Here is a 24,494-nt window from a genome sequence, read left to right as displayed (position 1 = left end):
GAAATCAGACCAAAAGTAATGCAGTATATGTCAACAAGTATTTTTAGATTGATACACCAAATATGTTAATATGAATGTTTAAAAAATATTTCTTATTACTGCACATTTCAATTACAGATTTGGGAAATGAAGGAAATATTTCTATGTTCGAGTGGAATTAAGAAATATATAACACAGTATTCTAATAAAGTAATGTAATAATTGTAAAAATGTCACAGAAACATGTCAACAAACAATATGATGTGGAGCACAATGGATTTTGAAAGCTAAACTCTTACTGTAGTCAAGTTGTCAAGAATGATATTTTTTTTTATATATCTACATGACTTAAAAAGTCGTTGCAAGGATTTATAAAACAAAAACAAAACAAAACCCAACAAAAAAATAACAAAAACAGAAAAAAACTATACACAGATGAACATAATTTTAAAAGATAGACAATCGAAGCTGGTAATTGTGTAATATGAACTTAATTCTACATCTTCATAATGTGTTTACACAGGCCATTAGAACTGAATGAGAAAAACCCAATTCCATTCTTTTTAAATTTGTTGTTGACATTTCTCTGATCTTCAATAACCAAAGTTTTTTTTTTTAATTTCACATTTTCATGACTTAAGCTAATATGCCAAATACAGTAAAAACTTTGTCTCTACCACACTGACTGACTCTTAAAAAAAATCTTGCATACTTTTTTTTCCAAAAAAATCAGTGTTTTTGGTAATGCAAATATTTGATAAGAATGTGTAGTCCATTCCCGTTTAAACATCAATCCTGGTCAGTAATACAAGGTATGTGTAAAGCGATACACTTAATATTTGGGGAAATATTCTCTGTTTTTATATGATCAAATGAAAGAGATTAAATTGATAAATATTTTCTTAATCTAAATGACAACCAAGGGAAAGACATAGGTTGCCAGTGCTGGAACAATCTTATTTTTTTTTTTTTTTTAAAGTTTTCCACATTACCGGTAATATATACCACAAGGAGACAACACAAACATACCGCAGCCTCCTGAAACATGTATTAGTGCACCAGTGACCAGGTAGCTCAGTGGTAAAGTGTAAGTCTAGACTTTGCAGGGTTTCGTGTTCGAACCCCTGTCTGGCTACTATCTTTCTCCTGTTACATATTTAGCGAGCTTGCAAATCCTTTGGGAGGATGCTAAAGCAATGGGATATCCGAACCTGTTGTCTTTGGGGTGAAGATTTGATAAAAGGAGGGAGGAATGTTGCGGAACTGGACTGGGTTGATCATCGGCGACCAGGTAGCTCAGTGGTAGAGTGTCCGTCTAGAATTTGGAGGGTCCTGGGTTCGAACCCTGGTCTCGCTACTTACTTTTCTCTTTCTCCTGTTATAAGATGTGACACACTTGATACATGTAAATGTATGTTTACCCTGTAACTCATATCCAGTAAAACTGTGACAGGTTATGAGTCATAGAGTACAAAGACATGTTACTATTGTATGAGCTCCAGTCATAGGGTTTTCTCCCTTCAAATTCTCGTACATTTGTATATATGACCACCGGGGATGTCATTTACTCATTTTTGCCAAATTTTAATCTAGCCCGCCAAAACGTCTCAAAATACATGTAGACTGTAACTAATTCTCATTTCCCTGTGGGTAAACAGAAGTATGAAGTCAATACACAGGGGTGGAGTCACAACGTCCCAGAAGCAGAGACGTGTATATCATATACACGTCTCTGCCAGTATGTAGAAATTGTAGTAATACAGATGAATCTGCCGTTGATACAGACATTTATTATGAAGTGTTTACAAAGGAATACGATAGTAACGTGACCTTGTGGTCAGGGTCAGCTGATGGTATTGGTAGTCAGATCAGACCTGCAGACCAGTCAATTGTAAAGAAAGATGCACTGTACATGAGAAGTACAAATATTCTTAATAGAAAAATTCAGCGGATAAGTAATTAGATGACTATAGTTGAGAAGATGAATTATTTACATGATCATATCTGTAAACTGTAAAACGAAAGTAGGTCTAGCCAAACTAGGTGATGCAAATACTGCTATTTTCGCAATAACTGTTCATTTTACTTGATACGATAGCAATTGACAAAATCAGTGTTACCTTCCGTTGTATTTTAGCACATTGGTGTCTCAAAAAATGAGAAAATAATCCGGTATAGATCTAACGTTCAATGATCTGTTTTTATTATCGTCATGCATGTTTCCGGGTCACGTTCTAATAGCATGTGGGCTTCCGGTTACGTCATCAAATTCATTTCCCGCGAATTTATTGGGAAATCTAAATTAACACTTAAAATGAAATGAAGTGAAAGAAATAAAAAATGTCTAAATAAAAATATTGTGATCAGCATTTAGTGCAACATTAAATTTTCATTGTAAATAATTGCTACGATTTGCTAACCTAAAGCATAAGTAATTGAAATCAAATTATTTAAAATCCATATTTCGTTTCTATTATAATCTTAAAATTTGCATCACAAGATCGTTTAGAAGCTTTGCAGTACTGACTCTTTCAAACGCACAGATGCTTTGATTTGAGCAAAGATGGCGACCTGAAGCTGTGAGGCGGTTTGGATTGAAATTAAAATGCGTATATTTCGTCAAGTAAGCATCGTACAATGCCCCCGTGTGGTCAGATCATCTAATTTTGTCATTATGTATTCAGAACAGTTGTTGTTTAGTCGCTACGGTCATTAACATAAACATTCGGATTATTATATAAATACTTATTTAATTAATTACAAGCTAACCGGTAATAAGTATTTATATATCAAAGTATTTAAAATGTTGCCGTATCCATCCACCTAACGAATATAAAAAAAAACAGTTGCACTGGGTTCTAATACTTTTTCATCTAGGGAAAGCATGGTCTTTGATTGATATGTGCACTATTGTTCTATCTATACTTACATTATCTTTAACATTTGTCTTTCAAACACATGTACATGTATTATTCCAACCAAATGGTTTTCATTTGACAGAAATAGTGACATTGACCTTTGACATCCGAGTCTGAAAGAGTACTTAAGGCATTGTGCAGCAACCAAACAAGAGGCCATATGGGCCTGCATTAGTCATCTTCTTCTCTGGACCTCTTTATGATATTGATCAAAAAAGGTTTACAGTAAACATTTAAACATGTTTGACTGCTGTGACCTTGAATGTACGTCACTGTTGCTCGTTGTTAAAAAAAAATTGTATTATTTCTCCAGCATAGTACAGGCTCAATACCAGGTATCTTATTCAGTTGAAGATTTTCAAGGTTTTTGCAAGTCCGGCTCCAGTGGTCTTTAATGAAGGTAAAGGTCATTTATTCAAACAAACGTAGTAGCATTCAAGATATGGGACCATCACTACAGAATGCTTACATGTGCATTTAAATTGTTGAATTGTCCTTTTGTGTCCCACCCCTAGCCTCCTCCTTGGGAGCCAGCATAGTGCTTCAAGATTCTTAAACAACAATCAGACCAGCCAAATAATGCCCAAGACCAAGTTTGAAAAGATCATCAAATTAGCCATACAGAAGAAAAACAATTGAACAGGGATGTTATTTTGGACTACTGTTCTGAATATGTGCTGATCTGACAGATTCGTCAGTTCAAAATGTTCAACAACATTATAGGAAGTTTTAACCAAACTAAAGATTTCATTAAAATTATTGTTAAAAAGGAAGAAGCAGAGCATTTCTATATATATGTTACAGAGCCACATGCAAAATATTGATGTACATGTATTGCAAAACAAAAAGCAAATTCTGAAAATCAACCAATTCTCATAAGCCACTAAATATGACATTTTTTAACCAAAAGGAAACTGGAAACAGAAAGAAATGAGAAGAAACTTTTGAAGATATTCAATAGAAGGAAATGTAAAGACTCATGTGAGAGACTATAACCACAGAGATATTATCAAAAGAAAGGAAACTAATTTTAAGTATTCAAATAATCAAGTGTAAACCTTGTTATATAGGGGTTATATATCTGATTTATATGAATATGTCCTCTGCCCCCAACAATGGAAAGTAAAACAACCATAACAATAAAATGTTAAAATCTTACCTTCATGGAAACTAAAATGGATTTGTGAAGTTTCACCTCTTTTGTAACTTCCAGATTTCTTGAACTGGATGAATTGGAGAAATGAAGTCAATGTGACTCAATACAATAACCTATTCCATTTTTCACATACTTTCAAATATCATCAGATGTATATAATGAGGTGTAGAACAATTGGAAACAAATATGAATGGCAATCTGCTAGCATAAGATGTATAGGAAAGAAAACAAAGGGGCACAACTCTTCAAGTTAGTGAAAATCAAACCCTTAATTTAGCATATGATCATCTGTCATTTGAGAATATGTTCCTAAACTAAAGTCAACAACTGTATAAGAGCTTGTCAGTGTCTAACTTCCGGTGGTGGGGCAAGAGGAAACTCTGAATACTCATTAATTAGTCTCATCAAAGGTCTTTGACCTGTTTGAAGGTGAGGTTGCCAGATCTATTGATTAATAAAATATGACATTCTGTGTATTGAAATCAGACCAAAAGTAATGCAGTATATGTCAACAAGTATTTTTGGATTGATACACCAGATATGTTAATATGAATGTTTAAAAAATATTTTCTTGTTACTGCAAACACATGCATGTATATTCTACAATTATTTCAATTACAGATTTGGGAAATGAAGGAAATATTTCTATATTCGAGTGGATTCAAGAAATATATAACACAGTGTTCTAATAAAATAATGTAATAATTGTGAAAATGTCACAGGAACATGTCAACAAACAATATGATGTGGAGCGCAATGGATTTTGAACTCTAAATTCTTACTGTAGTCAAGTTGTCAAGAATCATATGCTTTTATATATCTACATGACTTAAAAAGTTGTTGCAAGGATTTATAAAACAAAACCCCACAAAAAAAAAAAAAAAAAAACTATACACAGATGAATTTGATTTAAAAAGATAGACAATCGAGGCCGTTAATTGTGTAAAATGAACTTATTTTTATTTTATTTTATATCTTCATAATGTGTTTACACAGGCCATTAGAACTGACTGAGAAAAACCCAATTCCATTCTTTTTAAATTTGTTGTTGACATTTCTCTGATCTTCAATAAGCAAAGGTTTTTTTTTTACTTTCACATTTTCATGACTTAAGCTAATATGTCAAATACAGTAAAAACTTTGTCTCTACTAACCAGACTGACTCTTCAAAAAATCTTGCAAACTTTTTTCCCCAAAAATTCTGTGTTTTTTGTAATGCAAATATGTGATAAGAATGTGTAGTCCATTCCCGTTTAAACATCAATCCTAGTCAGTAATACAAGGTATGTGTAAAACAATTAATTACACTTAATATATGATCAAATGAAAGAGATTTAATTGATAAATATTTTCTTAATCTAAATGACAACCAAGGGAAAGACATAGGTTGCCAGTGCTGGAACAATCTTAATTTTTTTTAAAGCTTTCCAAATTACCGGTAATACCACAAGGAGACAAATACAAACATACTCCTGAAACATGTATTAGTGCACCAGCAACCAGGTAGCTCAGTGGTAAAGTGTACGTCTAGAGTTTGCAGGGTTTTGGGTTCGAACCCTGTCTGGCTACTATCTTTCTCCAGTTACATATTTAGCAAGCTTGCAAATCCTTTTTTAAAGCATTGGGAGGATGCTAAAGCAACGGGATATCCGAACCGGTTGTCTTTGGGGGGTGAAGATTTGATAAAAGGAGAGAGGAATGTTGTGGCACGGGACTGGGTTGAGCATCGGAGACCAGGTAGCTCGATGGAAGAGTGTCCGTCTAGTATTTGGAGGGTCCTGGGTTTGAACCCCGGTCTCTCTACTAAGTTTTATCTTTCTCCTGTTACATGTCTGTTTACCTATAACTTACAACCTGTGACACACTTCATACATGTTCATGTATGTCTGTTTACCCTGTAACTCATATCCAGTAAACCTGTGACAGGTTATGAGTCATTGAGTACAAAGACAGGTTACAATGAATTGTATATTGGTCGTTTTGATTGTCACCTCCTTTCATCAACACATTAGGCCATGACCATCAGTAACGAGGCCAAGGAAGAACGAAACAGGTGTATTTTTTATTCATTTTCATCCGGATTCTTTCAATTTGTTTTGAAGGGTTCTTATATCGAGTTTGTCTTTTGTACACCCCTTTCACTTCATCAAACAAATATTTCACTGACTGTACATTTGATAATATTAGATCAATTGGCTTCACATTTAGGCACCCTGTTCAACACTTGATGGTTCGGGACAGGATGATACAATAAAAACTGTAGCTTTATCGGATATCACACTAGTTAATTTTCCATCAAACAAAATCTCTTAAGTGGTCTTTTTACGAAACTCATATTGATCATTTCTTATACAAATTCCGTTTTGTTTGAGTTTATGCACCAAAACAACAATTGTAGCAATATCCAAAAAGCGAGTCACAGCGACAATACTTTTTCCGACTACTAGAACAGGAATAGAATGCATTGTGATAATACAGCAGAACGACGAGTTTTCTGCTGTCCTTTAAATAGTATGGATCAAAAAAATTGTAATACTGGAATATAAAAAAACATATCATGCTTATGGGATAACTTAATCTACATCAACAAAAGTACACTCGTTGTGTTAAATCAACGTACCAAGTCTCCTTGGTTCAGCGTGGTGCAATAGTTTGACGTTTTAACACTCTATGTCCTGTCATCAGTAAAGTTGAATCTTCAAAATGCCAATGTATGTATACCTTTTCTCAGAATGCATGTATGACATCGTGACTAAAATATATGTAATGCATTTCAATGCCTATTTATTATTGATAATAATAACCGGATGTTTTAAGCCAGATGGGCAAACGCTTATATAAAATTATCAGAACGGATAAAGTTTTATGAACACAAACGCCAGCTGAGAAAATTTTTATAATTCGAATCATTCTCATAAATTCGTTTTTCATTGACAAATAATTGCAAATCCACGCAGAAGTATGGACATTATGATCCAATGAAAATTGATAAGAAAATGTAATATTTCCAAATGACAATTACATCGGCTTTTCGATAGCATTATCTATTTTATTTCAAAGTCATTCTTGTTTCGCCCACCATGTGTAATTTTATACCAGGTATAAACACCTTTCAATACAAATTAGTATTTAGCTTTATCAAAGCACACATCTATCTCGTCCATTTTCGCCGCCTTTTAAGGAATGTTAAGGATAATGTGTTGTGTTCTCTGTGTCGGGGGAACTCTCTTTTTATGAACTAAAATGACGTAAACTTTCATCGGACATTTGGCATTTTATTTCCTATGAAACAAAACAAAATATACAATAAAATATAATGTAAACCTGTTTGGAAATACTAATTATGATAGTTGTTATGTAGGGAAAATTTTGACTTTTAAGACATACCGTATGTCTGTGCAATCTGAATAATAATGTGATATAAAATGATGTTGATGGATATTTACTTCGACGATAATGTGTTTGCAACCTATGATATCACGCAAAAGAAGAAGCAATGATACATTAGCTGGAATGGAATTGCTTGTAGATCTGATACTCTGTCCAATACTTGGATGAAGCCTGAAACCGTGTGGAAATTGTCTGAAGTGACCTATTAACATATGGCGAGTGGAAATAACATATTTTCCCTGTCCGCAATGATTAAGGTAGAATACATATACACCTACTAGTACTAGATGTGTACAGTAGTTCAAAATGTCATCACATGTCTAATCTATACTGTAATATCAATAACGCAATTGTATATACATGTATACATATATCAGTGAGAAATTTAAATGTGACCTGTACAGTGTTGAATCCTACATTGTATATCTTGTCACTCGGCTGATGGAGAGGGTCGGTGTGTCTTGTACAGGGTGTTAAAACCGGTCTCTGCACTCGGCTAATGGAGCATGCTTCTTTTGACTCGGGGGGATATTTATGGATTTTTACATCGGAGACCTTGGTTCGATTCCTGTTAGAGCATTCGACAAGAATATGTTTTTCTTCTTCGTTCACAGATGAATACTGCTGAGAGCAGTGAGCTTAAAATCACACCTGGTCACATTCTACTGACCATCTCGCGAACCAGTCGTCCTAATTCCAAAAATGCTGAGCGATAAGAAGCAGTAGCCGCTACTATTTTGAGAGATTATGATATGTTTCGACATTGGTACGGATACCAAATATTTATTTATTGAAAGTTGAAAGGTTGAACGTTTGGAACAATTAAAAGATTGATGTTATGTTCATATCCATTTGAACTCTTCAGTGTTTCTAGTGTCCAAAGGCAGCATAAGAACGAACAAACATCACTACACAAATGCCACGGATCGTTACTTATTTAATCTAATATCTGCAGATGAAGACATGCTGATTATGTAGAATGTTTTCGGTTATACGTACTAGTTGGTAGATTCAATGTTGTGTTAATTCATGGCTCCATCGTGCCAATGACGGCCGATCCCGATCTGGAACGCGGTGAACACAGTTTGTAACTTGTTTAATTAGATGTTGTACTGTATCGAAAGTTAACAAAAACACTAAAATACTAATTACAGCCTTCGTTTCGGGCAGTGCAGATGCAACGCGGAACCTGTTATCAGCGTGACGTCATCGGAATATGAAAGTTGCCAAAACGTAAAACAATGTATATGTACATGAATACTTTGGTTTGGTTTGGTTTATTTTGTTTACTAATGAGCAACATAAACAGTAAAACAATGATTAATTGATTACACTATGTGCTAATGTTTCGTCATACGGATGGCATAATGAATTAATAAATTAACAGTATGTCCTAATAAAACATATATTTATATTCACATAAATTAACCAAATTGGAAAACATGCTTCAGTTTTATTAGAAAAACACGTAGTATTCCATTATAATAACCTAAAGATAACACCAACTCGAAACTAGGGAAAGTAGGAGCCGGAGATTTAAACAAATAGTGACTTGGTTTTGAAGACGCAGTTAAAAGGAAGTAGTAAAGCTATAAAACTTAGGAAAACTGCCCAAATACACTTACATTATGTATATGTTAGCCAAAGGAAACACCAAACAATTTGAAAAAAATACAAAAGTAGTGAGACGACTGGTTCGCCCGTTGTCAGTATAATGTGACCGGGTGGGGTGTCCTGCTTGGTGTCCGGCCTATCACAAGGAGACATAACACAAACATACCGCACTCACCATACGCATGCATACACATGCACGGGAGACCGTCCCTAAATTACCTAAGCTGTTGATAGGATGTTAAACAAATAAAACAAAACAAAACAAACTCATAAATTTTAAGCTGGAATAAGTCGCGCTTCAGCTGATGAAAAACTCGATCGACTGAGTCACATTGATGTTTACAAGACTATATTGGTCTTTCTGCTGCACATGGACTTGAGTTACTGTTTGATATGCAAAAGCCATTTGACTTTTGAGTGGCAGCTAACTGTCTTAGCTAATGAGTACTTAGATTGATGAAGAAATCGATCAGTTGAGTCTCCATTACGTGTTCCCTTTGGTTATATTGTATTGTGTCATACCTTATTTTTTTCTTAAATCTGTATCTGTAACTTTCCTATACCTGCTAGATCAGTCTTAAGTCTCGAGGATGTCTAACATTTTTAGGTACTGAATATTCATTTTTAATGGTCGATTCCAGTTCATCCATGTGATATAAATGCCCAGCTACTTCGCTAAATATTGCATTCCTGTCGAGTTTGTCTCCTCCTTTTCACGCCTGCAAGTATGTTACTACAATTGTTTCACAATTTATGGTTTGGTGCTTATCACTTAGGAGATAAAAAGTACCAACACTTGACGTTTCATCAGCAGACAATACTTGGTAAAATACGCTCAAACGTGATTTTTGTTCTCATGAAATTAATGTCTATAAATTATTAAATACTGCTTTATTTTAGGATATATTTTCCAGTTCTATCTCGGTATTTGCTTTTTTTAATCTCATTGAAATGAGGATTGCACAAATATTTCTTACAGCAAAGGAATGTAATTCAAGTTGGATCGCATAGCTATATATATTTTATACACCAACCGGAAACTTAGCCGGCAAGTATCCCTTGAATACCTGTGTACGTATATTGAGTCAAGTTTTAATGGAAATATAAATATATTAAACGTGACAGTCCAGACGAACTTTCAATAGTCATCAATAAATTAATATAATTAATCAGTTACTTAATCTTTTGTTTGTTTAAGATCCTATAACAGCCAGGGTCATTTAAGGACGTGCCAGGATTTGGAGGTGGAGGAAAGCCGGAGTACCCGGAGAAAAACCACCGGCCTACTCTCAGTACATGACAACTGCGCCACGTAGGTTTCGAACTCGCAACCCAGAGGTGGAGGGCTAGTGATAACTTAATCCATCTTTTTTATTTAATCATGTTTTATTAACAATAATATATATACACTTAATATATGAATACAAATTTGATTTTATTTCAAAACACTTATAGTGTGATTGCAATGAAAATGTGGATTCTGCTTCTAATGAAATTTGACAGAAAATGTTGTAAATTAAGAAATATCAGTTAACACAAATGTTATATCTATTTAAATCTAAAATAATAATCTAAAGAGATAAAACTTACTACAAACCTGTAGCTTGCATTATAACTTTAAGTTAAGTAAGTATCACATCAAAATAAAAAATCCTGTTTTAAACATGTAGGTTAAAATGAAGTAAACTTGAAATACTAAAATTCAATTGTAATAATGCACAATGTAGTGATGCAATCTTTAATGACATAAACAAAAGTAACTTCTATGTTAAATATGAAGGATACTCTCTAAAATAATCAGTGATTTATTGGCATTTTATTGTATGTTATACAAATGATTTACTAGAATATAACTAAACTGTCCAGTCAATAATGGAATAAAGTCCTGTTCTCTACATACTACTTTCAAGTTCTCTGTTTATAGTGTAGCTGATTGATATAAAGAGGGAATCATTGGTAATACTTGTACCAATTTGTTCAATAACTTATATACACATGTAGTTTACATAGTCAACATATTTCTACATTTATTTTGCTAAACTTAATATATTCAGACGTATCTTTGATCTTTTATATACATATGTTTTCTAAAATCTAAAACGTGTCATTTAAATGCATTGGAAAATAATAGATTCTTTTTTCTTATATATCTTGTTTTGTTCATAAGTTCATATAGGTTGATTTTTATCAAAACTCAGTTGCAAATCATCTGAATCATTTGATGGTGCGCTGAATGAAGCTTTTTTTAATTAGTTTACAAACATCATATTACTATTATGTCAATCTGTCCAAAACATTCATAGTGTAATTAAAACACGAAGTCGTGTTTATTGTTCCAGTTTGATGAAGACTTTCTCGGAAAGTTTTTTTTTTCTGAACGAGGGCGGTGTGTATTTTAATTTCTTTTTCCAGTATAATATTGTAATGACGAGAGCATTTCGTCACTGAATGAAGATGTTTTGTCATCGACATATTCCGTAAACGGCCTTCTCCAATTGTCGGCCCGAGACGACCGAAAACTTCCCATTGCCGACGATGGTAGTTGATGTTCAATCTCAAACGATGGAGTAAATGACCTGTTTTCTGTGTTGGTTTGTATACGCGGAATGTGGTGTGGCTTAAAAGTCATCCCAACAGCAGACTGGAAAGCATACTCGTTTCGGATATTTTCGCCCTTACTCCTGGTAAAGTCATCAGAACTTACTGTCGAAGTTTTCGTCAGGTATTCTGAGGAAATATAAAACGTTATAATGGCATTGTTGGTAGGCTAATTTATTTTTCCACAACTACATATCTTGATTTTAAACATGAGCATTCCCCATCCCTTCAATTATCCGTGAGTATATTTATGTCGTTACATACATATTTTCCAGGGAAAGATCAACTTACCTGATCTTTCGTCTTGCCGTATTCTCTTGCATTTGCAGATAATAACAATGAATATGACTCCGAACATAACGGCCACTGGAGTAATAACTATGGCAATGATCATGGAAAAGGAGAGTTGGCTGTTTGCGGAAGGCGAAGGCGTTGTTTCGGTTCCTGTATAGCTCTCATTAGCACTTGTTTGTTTGCTGGATGTTGTTGTGAGTTGTTCTGTCGAGCTCACTATTAAGAGAAATCATGCAAGACAAATTCAAGTACAGCAAAAATTGAACCTAATGCATGTTTGCATGATCGTAACCCTCAATTGAGTATTTTTGTCGAAATGGTCCTCTATTTGAACCCTACATCTGATTTCTGTTAAAAAACGTCTTATTTGTCTGATGAGATAGCGAAAACGAGGGCTAATGATTGCGAGGCAAAATCTGTAAAGCTTGTTTGATATAATCGATTTGAAAATGTATCAACATGTTTATATAACATTTTCCCATTAAAGCTAGTACTGTTGAACCTTTATCCATGTATGTCATAAATCGGAACATGGATTACAAAGCAAGAATAAGCTACTAACAAGCTTGCATGTTTCATGCAATACACATTGTATTTCATAATCATCATTCACTTACCTGGTGCAGAAAGAAGAATCATCAATGTGGTACCATGCTTACCTTTTCAAGACGAAACTCATTTGATACTTTTTATCAAGTTTTAACTTACTTGCTAAAATTGAAATTAATATAGAAATGTGCGTCAACGGGGCATCTCAACAAGCAAAAAGAGCGCAGAAAGAGTTGTTAAGAAAGGCGGATCAATTCGTTTTCCATTGTCCCTTCAAGTAGTTTATACATATTCATTTTAAGTAATTCATGTACAACATTTCTATCGAAATGCACCAGTTGTGAAATAGAAGCATTTTACTACATGGGAGACATACATTAAGAGATATACATGTATTAGACTATGATTAAAATATTCTAAACCCTGTAAATAAATAAAATCATACACTTTTTGTCGAATTGTGTTCATAATTATTAAAGCAATTACCCATAATTAATAATATACTGTTACCTATTTTAAGGATTTTTTTATGGTAACATACATTTAACATTAGTAATAAAGTGAATCGGCGCTCCGAAGAAAACATATAAACATATAAAAATATGAAATTCGCACAACCGAATTTAGCGTAATGCTGTTATCACGACCAAAACATTATGTTTACATTTTTTTAACTCGCACCTTTTCCCCGCAGCTTTATATTAACCAAATATATCACGGATGTATGTGCAATCCTAGCTTGATCGACGATGTTCTATTGCACGAGGCCGAAGGCTAGTACATACGCTTAGAGTCACTAAAATCTTGACTTTCCTGTAGGACTATAAGTCGCCATAACAGAATCTGACAGTGTTCACATCTGAGTAACCTAGACGCTTGAAAGGGTAGGACTAAATTCCGAAACGTCACGAGTGCTCAAGAGTTCGAACGTGGCCGTGCAATAGTCATGTTAGCCGTGCATAGTTCAACCTTAGCTTATTCGTATAGTTCAGGAAAATCAAAATGTAATAAAAAATATTCACGAAATATGGATATCGTTGGTAGAAGAAGTCGAGCTCTGTACATTCGGGTCTCAAATATGACAAATGATGTAATATGTATGTTTGGACAAATAAACAATTACTTTGTATTATTGTATGGTGTATCAAACACAACACAATTTCATATAAAGGCGCGACAATAATAATATTTATTAGTTGTTTTAATATGTAACCTACTGTCTTGTCGTTTGGTTGGGTTTTTTGTTTGTTTTTATGTTTTTTTTTTCTTTTCTGTCAGACAGTTTAGTGTGGACAAATTTAAATTAATGTGTGAATATTACTGGTTACGATGCAAAACTAGCTAACTATTTATATCTATTGGAAGGTTTATATTTTAACTTTCACTAGGAACATTTCAGTCGCATTTGGTAATTTGTTGATAAAACGCGTATTCCCCCTTGTACGATGGCCGACAAGAGCCTGGCAAAATAAATTGAAAAACTGTAACACTTTTTTTCATGGTACATTTTTTTCACATCTTTTTGTACTATTGTATGGTACAGAAAGATGTGAAAGCGGAGTTGAAATGAGTCAGTTGCTTTTTTATCTTTTTGTACCAAAAAGCGGCCGAAAACAGCCATGGTACAGAAACATATGAAACGGCCAGACATAAGGGTTACTGAGTTTGACAAATGACTCCCAGATAAAGCTGTCATCACATAGCCTGCCAATTAGTATCCGGAATGTCTGGCTACTGGATGATCCAATCGTCATGTATATTGATGTTGGGCTTGCAAAATGATCAGTTGTCTTTTTTAACTTACTTTTCATTTTAAAAACGTCTTTAATAATTTTTCCAGTGACGAATTATTTGTACTTACATTGTCAATGTATCCAATCTGCCTCAACTTCTCGAGTAAAAGAAACTAAAGACACCGATGGGGTCCGTTTTGGGGAAATGGGACCATCAATTTTATTACGTAATAAAAACTTCTCGAGTAAAAGACACCGATGGGTTTCGTTATTACGCTTTTAGCAGTGAAACATCGAAAAGTAATCATTCTATAAAAGTGATATTTAATCAAAACCCTGCATACAAACGACAATGGAAAAAGTTAAAAGATGATCCGGTATATTTTGTTATGAAAATGTAATAAACAGCATATCTAATAGCATCTTCAATAATACCAAATGTGTTTCACACACATGTGACTAATATTTTGATATTTTTCACGAATGCGCAAATATCGAAATATTAGCCCCACTCGTAAAATATAGTTGGTTTTACTGAAGACATCGAGGAATATATATATTTTGTAAGACTATTAGAGAAATGCTGTAATGTTTTTTCAATCGTTCAATTGTTTATATCTAAAATAGAAATGACGACATTATACAGGTTTAATTCAATAATTTTTAGCCCCTAAGGTACACCCCAATACTTACACCAAAGTTTCGACTCGATTTGTGTCCTCAGAAGTGATTAATAAACTTTGCGGCTTGTTGTGACGGTGTTATCAAACCTTTGCTATTCGGGGTCAGCCCTGATCATGGTGTTGGATAACGACATTCCGATGTTCTGATGGTACAGTTTTTTCACATCTTTTGTACCACGGATGGTACAAAAAAATATGAAAAAAACTGTAACTTTTTTTTCTTGGTACACTTTTTTCATATCTTTTTGTACCAAAAAATGGTACAAAAAAAAATAAAAAAAGTGTAACGCGGTACAAAACCTTTCACATCATTTGCCGGCTGATACCGGCTATTGGTACATAAACATGTGAATGTAAGCTGTGTTTTTTCCTAAGTAGTTTATAATCTTTCTGTAACACATAAAGTACAAAATGATTTGAATTTTCACATCTTTTTGTACCATGGTACACTTTTCTATGGTACAAAAAGATATGAAAAAACTGTACCATTGAAAAAAGTGTTACAGTTTTTTCATTTCATTTTGCCAGGCTCTTGTCGGCCATCGTACCCTTGCATACGTTACTCTATAGATCGGAGTGCGGCTATTTTCTTTGTCTCGTTCGTGTGTGTTGTCTCTGTTATATACTGATTGGGTGTCCTGTCAGTGTGTTAAAGGTAGTTCCTACTATAGTCATACGATGTCAGATGTGCTCTGTACATGTATTATGTTTTCGTCTATTCTATTGTCATGATTTATTTATATTGTATTTTTTATTTTTTATTTTTACTAAAAGTTATATATTTCTTCGCAATAGAATATTGGTGCAGCGTTGCACACTAACGTTTATTCCAACCGCACTGATACTTATGACAGAAATCGTAAAAAAATGTTATGTATTCATTTACCCGAATAAAGTCAGGAAATGTGTAATTTTTAAACATGCAAACAGCAATTGATCCATTCTGTTTCTGATAATATCAATCAAGGAAAGTTTTTCTTTCACGTTATATACAGAGTGTAGTTTTTGCCAGTCGTCGTGCGTCAATCGACTGTCGGACTATATAATTGTGGCACTGTGACATATATTTTGAAAGGGTTATTTTCATGTTCCCTAAACGAAGTAAATTTCCGACTTTGGATTTAAGTCTCCAATTTCGGTAAAATATGGTACATCGCGGCTTTTAGGGATGCCAAATAACGTGGTAGCATTTTCGGGAAGTTTGGTTTCCACGGTAACGAAATGGAGGCCTCTGATTAGTCGTAATAAGGAAATTTTCAGATTTAAGTGAAAACTGGTAAAGATAGGTTTGAGTGATACCGAACACATTGGTATGACTGGGGGTGTTTGGGGGACATCTGTAGTGGTCCCCCATTACAATCAGTACAATCAGTTAATTTCCGTTGACATTGCCTAACTTTTGCCATTTTTGTTGATCGTTGGCCCCTGTGAGGAAGGTTTGGGGTTTTGTTCCCTGGTCGAGATATGTCTATAAAATCGGTATTTGCTCTCAACCTTATGAACAAGGGCCGAATGGTTCGCCCGTTGTCAGTATAATGTGACGAGGTAGGGTGTCCTGGCGGTCGTCCTTGACAGCATGCTTCAGCAAGGTAGCACGATAAAGTCGCCATCAGTCCCGCAGAAGCACATGGAGACAAAAACAAACATACTACAACTTTCTTAAATGCACACCCATACACCTCACGCAAGCATCTTGCATACAGAGGAGACCATCCTTACATGACCTAAGCTATTACTATGAGATTAAACAATATTAAACCAAACCAAACAAATCCACGAAGTGGTTTATAATGCCTATGTACTTATTGTAATTATTGTTTTTCACCAAACCTGATAGAAATAGGCTAGAATCAAAAGCTACAAATAAAAGGGGTTTAGGGAGGTTGTACATTTTACAATCCGTGGTTTTCCCACTAGAGAGAGCTGGCGTTTACCAGTCTATATTGTAAAATTCCACTTAAATACAGTTAGGTAACATTCAGTTGAAATTATTTGCTTAAAATAGGAACGTTATGATCGTGACTTGCATTCAGAAACAATCTTCTTCAGATCAGGATATACCAACATGAGAAATATACTTTTTTTGTGAAAACTGTATAGTAAAAAGTGCCGTGTTCGAGCCTAAACCGATCACAGTATGTATATCACGTGTTCGTATTAAGATAATATTTTTTTTTTTTTTTTTTTTTTACATTTTCTTCAGGTTGGGAAATATTGTGAATGTAAAGATTTTCGTAACCCAACCATTTATTTGTTGTGTATAGGTGTTCATCTTCTAGATTATATTGATAGCTGTTATGTGCCTATTTGTTAAGTGTTGCTAACCAATTTGTGTGAAAGGGATATATATATATTTGAATTGTAAACTAAATAGTGTAGTACTTGTGCGAGCCATATTGTATGCTATGTAAGTATGATTCATGACACATCGGCCTGTGCTACCCTAAATGATGTGTAGTGACTCATGTATACAAGTGCATTCTATTTTTAATTATTCATGTGATGACATGTGACACGGACAGAGACCTACGGTTAGAGGAATCTCTAACATGTTAATTTCTTCCTAAGACACTATCTTTTCTTGCTTTCTTTGCACTTCATATTCTACTATAGAAGAGAGAGGACACCTTGTTTCCTATGGTATTATTTCACCATTAATAGTAGCTGGCAAGTAAAACTATTTCTTGCTAGTTGTAATTTAAAGTACATGTTGTATGTATGCACATTTATTGAGAATTTGTTTAAATAAATATATTGAAACTAGTAAAATAAAAAAAAATATAGAAATAAAAAATATAAATATAAAACTCTTAATATTCTATTAATTCAGTAACATAGCATACATTATTAAATGTCCGTTTGTTATGAAACCTATTTGAATATAAAAGTAACTTTATATCTTTATATTATATAATCAAAGTAAATGTAGGTCCAGTTGTTTTATTAGTCTCTTGTAACTGTTTTAGCTCCTCTGTCCGGTGGTCACTATGTCCTAATTAAAACTTGCCTAAGCTCCCATCTTAACCCGTGGTGTGAGTGTCTGGATTGTGCGTTATGTATATATTATAAAATGGGATATATCCGATAGATGTATAATAAATCTATAAATTAATATGTTATTGAATTGTTTCCATTTTAAATGAAGTGGTAGAAAGTATATGTATAACAATATGTAAAGTAAATTATAAAACTACCATTTACAATTGTTTAATTTGTATCAATTGTAATGTCCATCTTTTGCTACGTATAATCATTATGAGTATCCGTTTATGTAATTTTAGCTTCGGAAATGAAATGTTTGCGTTTAATTTACAGAAATCGAGAGTAATTTGTGGTGATCCCAGGATTTAATTTCTTTTTTATCAAACTCATGATATGGCCTATATCACATTCTTCGGATAAAATCCGATGTTTTCAGTCTCGCTTGGTATTCCCGGTCTATCGTGATGTATTTTAGGAAAAGGTTTATTTACAGCATTAGATGCATTAGATATCTTGTTGAATAATTTTCAAGTAGGGATATATACAAAAAACAAAAACTTTCATTTTTGATTACTTTCCCTCGACGTTTACTGGTTCAGATACCTTTTTAACATAGATATGCAATTTACCTGCCGCTTATCTATGTAGAGTGAGGGTATTTAAAGGGTGAAAGAATGAGCTTACCTTTAGTGTTTGGCGTAGATGAAGTTGTCTTTAGATTCTAGTATAACATATACATAAAAGTGTCAATGCTAGTATCGTAGTATTCATTACAATGTATATCATATACGCGTATCATCAATGTCAATATCAATTGTAACAAACACAAATGTAATAAACACAACGCATGGAGGAGGCATGGTGATATGTTAACATATGCTTTCTTGTTGATTTTTTATCGAATTACAAACATAATACGGTATTTTGAATAAAAAAGAGGTAATATTAAAGTGTGAAATGTGGAAATGTATAACTATCTAATAGGTGTGCTGATACTTACGAAGTTTCTGGCTATTACCCCTTAGCGTTGGTGGTTTCAGTATAACCCTATTAAAGATGAAGATTTGACTTTCCAGGAAAATAGCCATAACCTGTAGAGTTGTATTTGTATCCTCAGAATATTGAGTGATCTCTACCAATACCACGATACTTCCTGTAAAAAGCCATATTGGATGATTGTTACTTTTAGATATGTAAATGAAACGAATAAGATTAATATGATATATAACAAAATAACGCTCTATGGATTAGTTTTCCTCACTATTTATATTGTACTTAAGAAATAATTAACGATGACTCGTGTATTGTTGCAGGATATACAACGAGGACGAGGATATTTTGCAATTAAATTAACAGCCTTCGTTATTAATTTAATTGCAAAATATCCTCGTCCTCGTTGTATATCCTGCAACAATACACGAGTCAAAGTTGATTATTTCTATTCTACCATGTACTGTTTGTTTCTGAGATCGACCTCTTTCTAATAGAAAAACAGCAAAGAAACCCCGGGAAAACCTTGTAATTTATTTCTTGAGTATTGCATTATTTGTTGATGAAATATACATTTCTTTACAGGCACTACAGTACTACGATCAAGAGCATTTATAATATGGCATTGATTATGAAAATTTAAAAAAAAGGGATAAAGAAAAAAAAAGAAAAAAAGGGGGCCTCCGTAGGATTCGAACTTGCGTCGTGATAAAAATTTAATGGAAGACTAACCCACTCGGCTATTGTAACTTTACAAGAAATAAGTGAATATTAGATATATAAAGTTGTAACAGCCGTGACTCACGAGCGTGTATTATTGGCACGAGCGTGTATTATTGGAAAATAATACATGGTTTTAAACCAATCAAAACTGGCGTTGCAAAGCAAACATGGTAGAATGGTGTATAGTTAACTTGGTAAACATGATATAAATTTATTCTTTGCTGTGTATTTTATTTTTTGATATAACCATAATAAATAAATTTAGCACAGTTCATATGTATTCTTATAACATATCAACAGTGATGTACATATGACAATGATATAACGTTTATATATTATTCACGCGACATTCATATGAATTATCAATGGACAATGGTTTACTTCTTCGACTTGGCTGTACTCGGCCTTTTACACAGGAAAAGACCATTCAATCATATTGACTAGAGTAAGACATTGTCAAAGAACGCGTTTGAAAAAGACAAAAAAAAAACGTAATCCTAAAAGTATTCGTCTGACAAATCACGCAGGTTGATTACCATACACTGTTTATATGAAGAAAAACATGGAAGAGAAGATAATGCAGTTGTATCATTCACACAATACTGTTACATTAGTTAACATTTCAAATGAAGTTCATATACCTGGTATCACTGTTATTCGATCAAAATATACATCGTTATATTTTCTGGCGAGTCTGTTGACGACCATGGCTCCGAAGTGTTCGTCTCTTTTTCCAACAACATCTGCATAACTTTCATTAAAAGTCAGAGATATATTTGTCGAGGTAGCATTATTGCTGTTATGTAGATGTACTTGGACCTCACTTAGTACTTGGACCCGAAACTCTCCATACAGGTCATACTCCTCTGGTGAGGACTTTACATGGAATTTCAGGATATAAACACCAATCTGGTCGAACACCAGGTCATTAAAGATGGCGTCTCCAGTTGATTGATTGAATGTCGCTTGCTTAGACCCGGTCATATTTCCGCTGTTGTCCGCGCTATTATCGAGGTCAACCATTACAGTCCACGTATGACCCTACAATTTATCAAAATAATTCTGTATTCAACATCAGTTTTAATCAACACACTTAGCGGATACTATCACAAATCCGCAGTGTCCAAAGATTACTATATTCTTGCATAAACCATTGCTTTCAATACAGACATTTACAATAGTTGATAATTACAGTATAGCTTTCAAATAAACCTAAAGTGTGTTGATTACCAGACATTGCGTATGCTTAAAAACTAGTTAGATATATCACCATTTTAATGTTAACAATTACTTACCCTCCACGTAATATTGCTGATTCGATTTTGTGTGGTGTTGTCAAGCAGTTCGATCCTCGATGTTGTTGCATTGTTTACAAGCGTAATATTGGTTGATATGATGTTTAGTCCGATACTGATTCTCTTTATAGTGAAACTATCAGACAGAACTCTCAAATCGATTGCATTATCAGGGTAAGTCTTATTAAAATGAATGGTGAAGTCTTCTCCGTAATGTGATAACGCGAGATCCGAGAAGTTGGCCCATCCCCCGACTACATCAACCGATGTTGTTCCTTGTAACTTGACAGACCGGTCAGCTCCTGATATTAGGTAAGCTGCGATACGCCAAGGATCTCCAACACTTCCTAGTTTTTCCATTGGTTCATCCTAGAGAGATAACATATATATTATGATATACAATGAAGTTGTTTGCACGCGAAGCAAACATGATATACAATGTTATTAAATTGTACAAATAGGATAGATAACATAAAACGTTTCAGATTGCACAATTACCAAGAACGGTAACTCTATGTTGGGCTTTTCTGCCTTCTGCCTCAAATGCCAATATACATGCATTACCTACTTCGATTTCACTTCAGATGTCATGAACTGAACCAAGTTATGCTTCGATTTGGAAAGATGTATACATAATTTACAAACTAATAACTTACCTCTATATCGAACACGCGCAAGCAAGGTTGTATATGAAAGAGCGCAGTTTCATACGACGGATCAAGATGTACGGATATATTCATGCTCTTTGGAACAGTGATTTTACCGGAAGTGTCAGCACGTGGTGAATTCAACCCATTGTCAATATGAGGTTCAGACACAGCAATGCCACTAATACTGAGATTCAGTGCTTTACTTATATTTCCTCCTCCCTGAACTGTGTTTATGAACACTGCCGACCTGTTCAGCAATGCATCTGTTGTCAATGTTTCGTTAACAGTAGCATTTCCACCTTCAATAAAAAGTACAATTTCATTGATTGAACAAGATTTTATATTTATATGCAGCTGATGGATACAAAAAAACTTTGAGGTTAAAATAACACAATGAAAACGTTAATTACCTGTAGTTGGCGGATCAGCAATTTCTATCACGATATTGATGTTCCCATCAACGTCTCTTCTCCTCCTTCCGGTCTCCCTGACAACGTTGACCACTCTGACCTTCTCCGGCGGCACATCGAAGAACAAGGCTAGATTTTGGACCAATGCCTCACCATAAAATTCCTCTGGTGTCAATGCAGGTATTTGAAATGACACAACTAAAGAAGGATTTGTTACTATTTTAACCGGACTGCTTCCTTTGACTAACACATACAGAATGTTAGTGTCTCGGTCAAAGAAATTAGCCCCTGTGACGTCATTTTTTTCAGGATTGAATTCCCCGAGTCGTGTTGGCCGATCAACTATATACTTTCCATTCACCATCCTTGCATTCTTTGCTAACACTAGATCATCCCGCACGTACACATCTCGGCGGTTTGACTCGGAGTACCATATACCTATAATAACGCTTTGGCTATCATCGGAGTTCAACAGAAAGAGCCTTAGCGTCTGTGGGCTTGTAGTCGAGAAGTATAGCGAGTAGTTTTTTCCTGTAAAAGAATAATTTTCATAATCACTACACATTTAATATATAAAGAAAGAAACAACAACTCCAGTTACGATCCGGATTAATCACCATATTCAAAACAGAGTGTAGCAATATTTTCACGAGGCTAATATTTCACGTTTTTTTGTTATGTCGGAACTGGTTCTTGGGTGGAACACTTCGCGCAACACGTTGTTAACGTTATACAGAAAACAGGTGAGTACTTTTTATTGCTTGATGAAATAATTCCTTAACAATGCAAAATGGGTAGGCGAATCAAAAAACTTACCTGTAGCTACTATGGACATGAACGTAGACAGACGTTTTCGGCAGAAACCTTGACTACAACTGCTGTGGTCCTGGGGTCCATTAATGAGGTCGACATAACCGTCCCCTAATAAAGCGACAGGTGACAGACGCCGGGTCTCCGTGTCCGCGTCCAAACTCTCTATTATAAGCATCTCATAGTCCAGTTCGTGACACTCGTAGGCCTGCCAGGCAGTCCGGTACTGACACTTGTCGTTTCGTATTATACCTTTCGTGAAAAGGAACATGCAGATATACAACGAGTATATTTTCAATTTGATTTTGATCCTGTATCTGGATCATGTTGGGATTTTACTTTTATCAGCAATAAGTACACGTTTATACTGCTTAACGTCATATCAACAACTGATAAGTTTAACAGTTTCATACCTTTGTGTGGTGCGATGGTACTAACGTTAATACGTTCTCCAGACAGAGTGGTCAGCATCTCTCGCGGTATCCTATAGTCTCCGAGACCCCTTCTCGGATCGCCATCCCACTCCCACTCCGACTGTGATAGAACAGCTCCCTTCTCTCCCAGGAAAGATCCGTCTACGTCCTTAATAAGGGCTTTCTTCAGTCCATCACAATCCATGTCAACACAGTCACTTGGGTTTATTTTGCTATTCGAGATAAATGTTTTTGTTACACATTTCATATATTATTATATATTTTATTTAAATAAACACGTTTTGGTGGTGTTTCACACCAGCCTGATATCGCAAGAAAAAACAAAGACTTATTGAATCGTCCCGTACATAGATGCTTTGGTCGATAGATCGTAAGCCGAATGGTGATATTCCTGGTTGTTGAAACTGAGTTTCTACATTCAGAAAGGTTTTACTCTTTTCTGTTCTTCAGTATAATTACTATTTTGCTTGAAATGTCTGCACTCGCGATTACTTGACCTCAAATTCGACCATTTCATGGTCCGTTATTTAAAAGTTTTCTTGTAATGGATATCTACACTTATTTATACCGTGCCACCTTATAATATCACCTGGTCCGAAGAACCACTGATCAGAAATTAACTAAATGTTGAAGGAATCATGACCAGATATTGATAAAAACGATGGAGCTTACCCCGCAGGGGCCTGAGGGCAGTGCCAAAAGGGGTCCATTTGGCAGCATTGATATAAACGACTTCTATGAACCTAAGCAATGTATGACATTGATAGTCCAGTGATAACATCCATTGGTAGCTGGAATTAGCTTTTAAACAAATAATGGGACTGAACCCCGGGTGCCTGTGGGGCGAGGCCAAAATGGGTCCATTTAGCAATATTGATATTAACAACGTTTTCCCCGACCTAAGCTATGTATGATATTTAAGTGGTAGCATCCCCAGGAGGCTGGGATTCAGATTTATATAAATGATGGGAATGACCCGGTATGGAATTGGGGGACGGGGGCAAAAGGGGTCCATTTAGCAATATTGCTTGGCCTCAAAGTATTAACACATTCATGTTGTAAAAGTAGAATGTGGGGTCTTTCCCTACCCTTGAAGACTGTCTTTAATGTCTTGAAAACCGGTCGGATCCCCACCCAATGTCAATATATAGAATCAAGAGATTAACACAATCCTGTTGTAAAATTAGCTAAGGGATTTTTCACCAACCCATGGAACTATAGGTTTCTTTAAACACAATCATATTGAGTCTTGACTTCGTTTCTAGGTTATATCTTTGAAAAGGTTA

At 34.6% G+C, this 24,494-nt stretch overlaps 1 protein-coding gene across 1 annotated transcript; it reads right to left on the bottom strand.

Moving 5' to 3' along the window:
* Positions 1 to 10,716: 10,716 nt before the first annotated feature.
* Positions 10,717 to 23,009, bottom strand: LOC117340416 (fibrocystin-L-like). The gene is made up of 7 exons (XM_033902178.1): positions 22,781 to 23,009; positions 21,965 to 22,495; positions 21,561 to 21,853; positions 20,905 to 21,273; positions 20,251 to 20,650; positions 11,947 to 12,165; positions 10,717 to 11,784 (listed from the first exon to the last, which is right to left on the bottom strand). Exons 1-7 carry the CDS (start codon positions 22,950 to 22,952, stop codon positions 11,453 to 11,455), a joined length of 2,316 nt encoding a protein of 771 aa, XP_033758069.1. The 5' UTR covers positions 22,953 to 23,009; the 3' UTR covers positions 10,717 to 11,452.
* Positions 23,010 to 24,494: the final 1,485 nt, after the last annotated feature.

This window comes from Pecten maximus, chromosome 13, assembly GCF_902652985.1.
Source record: "Pecten maximus chromosome 13, xPecMax1.1, whole genome shotgun sequence".
In the NCBI taxonomy this organism is placed as follows: domain Eukaryota; kingdom Metazoa; phylum Mollusca; class Bivalvia; order Pectinida; family Pectinidae; genus Pecten; species Pecten maximus.
Note: the sequence above shows the minus strand (reverse complement) of the source record. Positions and strands in the feature narration are given on the sequence as shown.

Coding starts and splice junctions, on each gene's coding strand:
- LOC117340416 (XM_033902178.1), bottom strand. CDS start 22,952: ATGCTTATAATAGAGAGTTTGGACGCGGACACGGAGACCCGGCGTCTG. Junction 22,496..22,780: donor CATGTCCATAGTAGCTACAG/GTAAGTTTTTTG, acceptor ATTCTTTTACAG/GAAAAAACTACTCGCTATAC. Junction 21,274..21,560: donor TGCGCGTGTTCGATATAGAG/GTAAGTTATTAG, acceptor TTATCTCTCTAG/GATGAACCAATGGAAAAACT.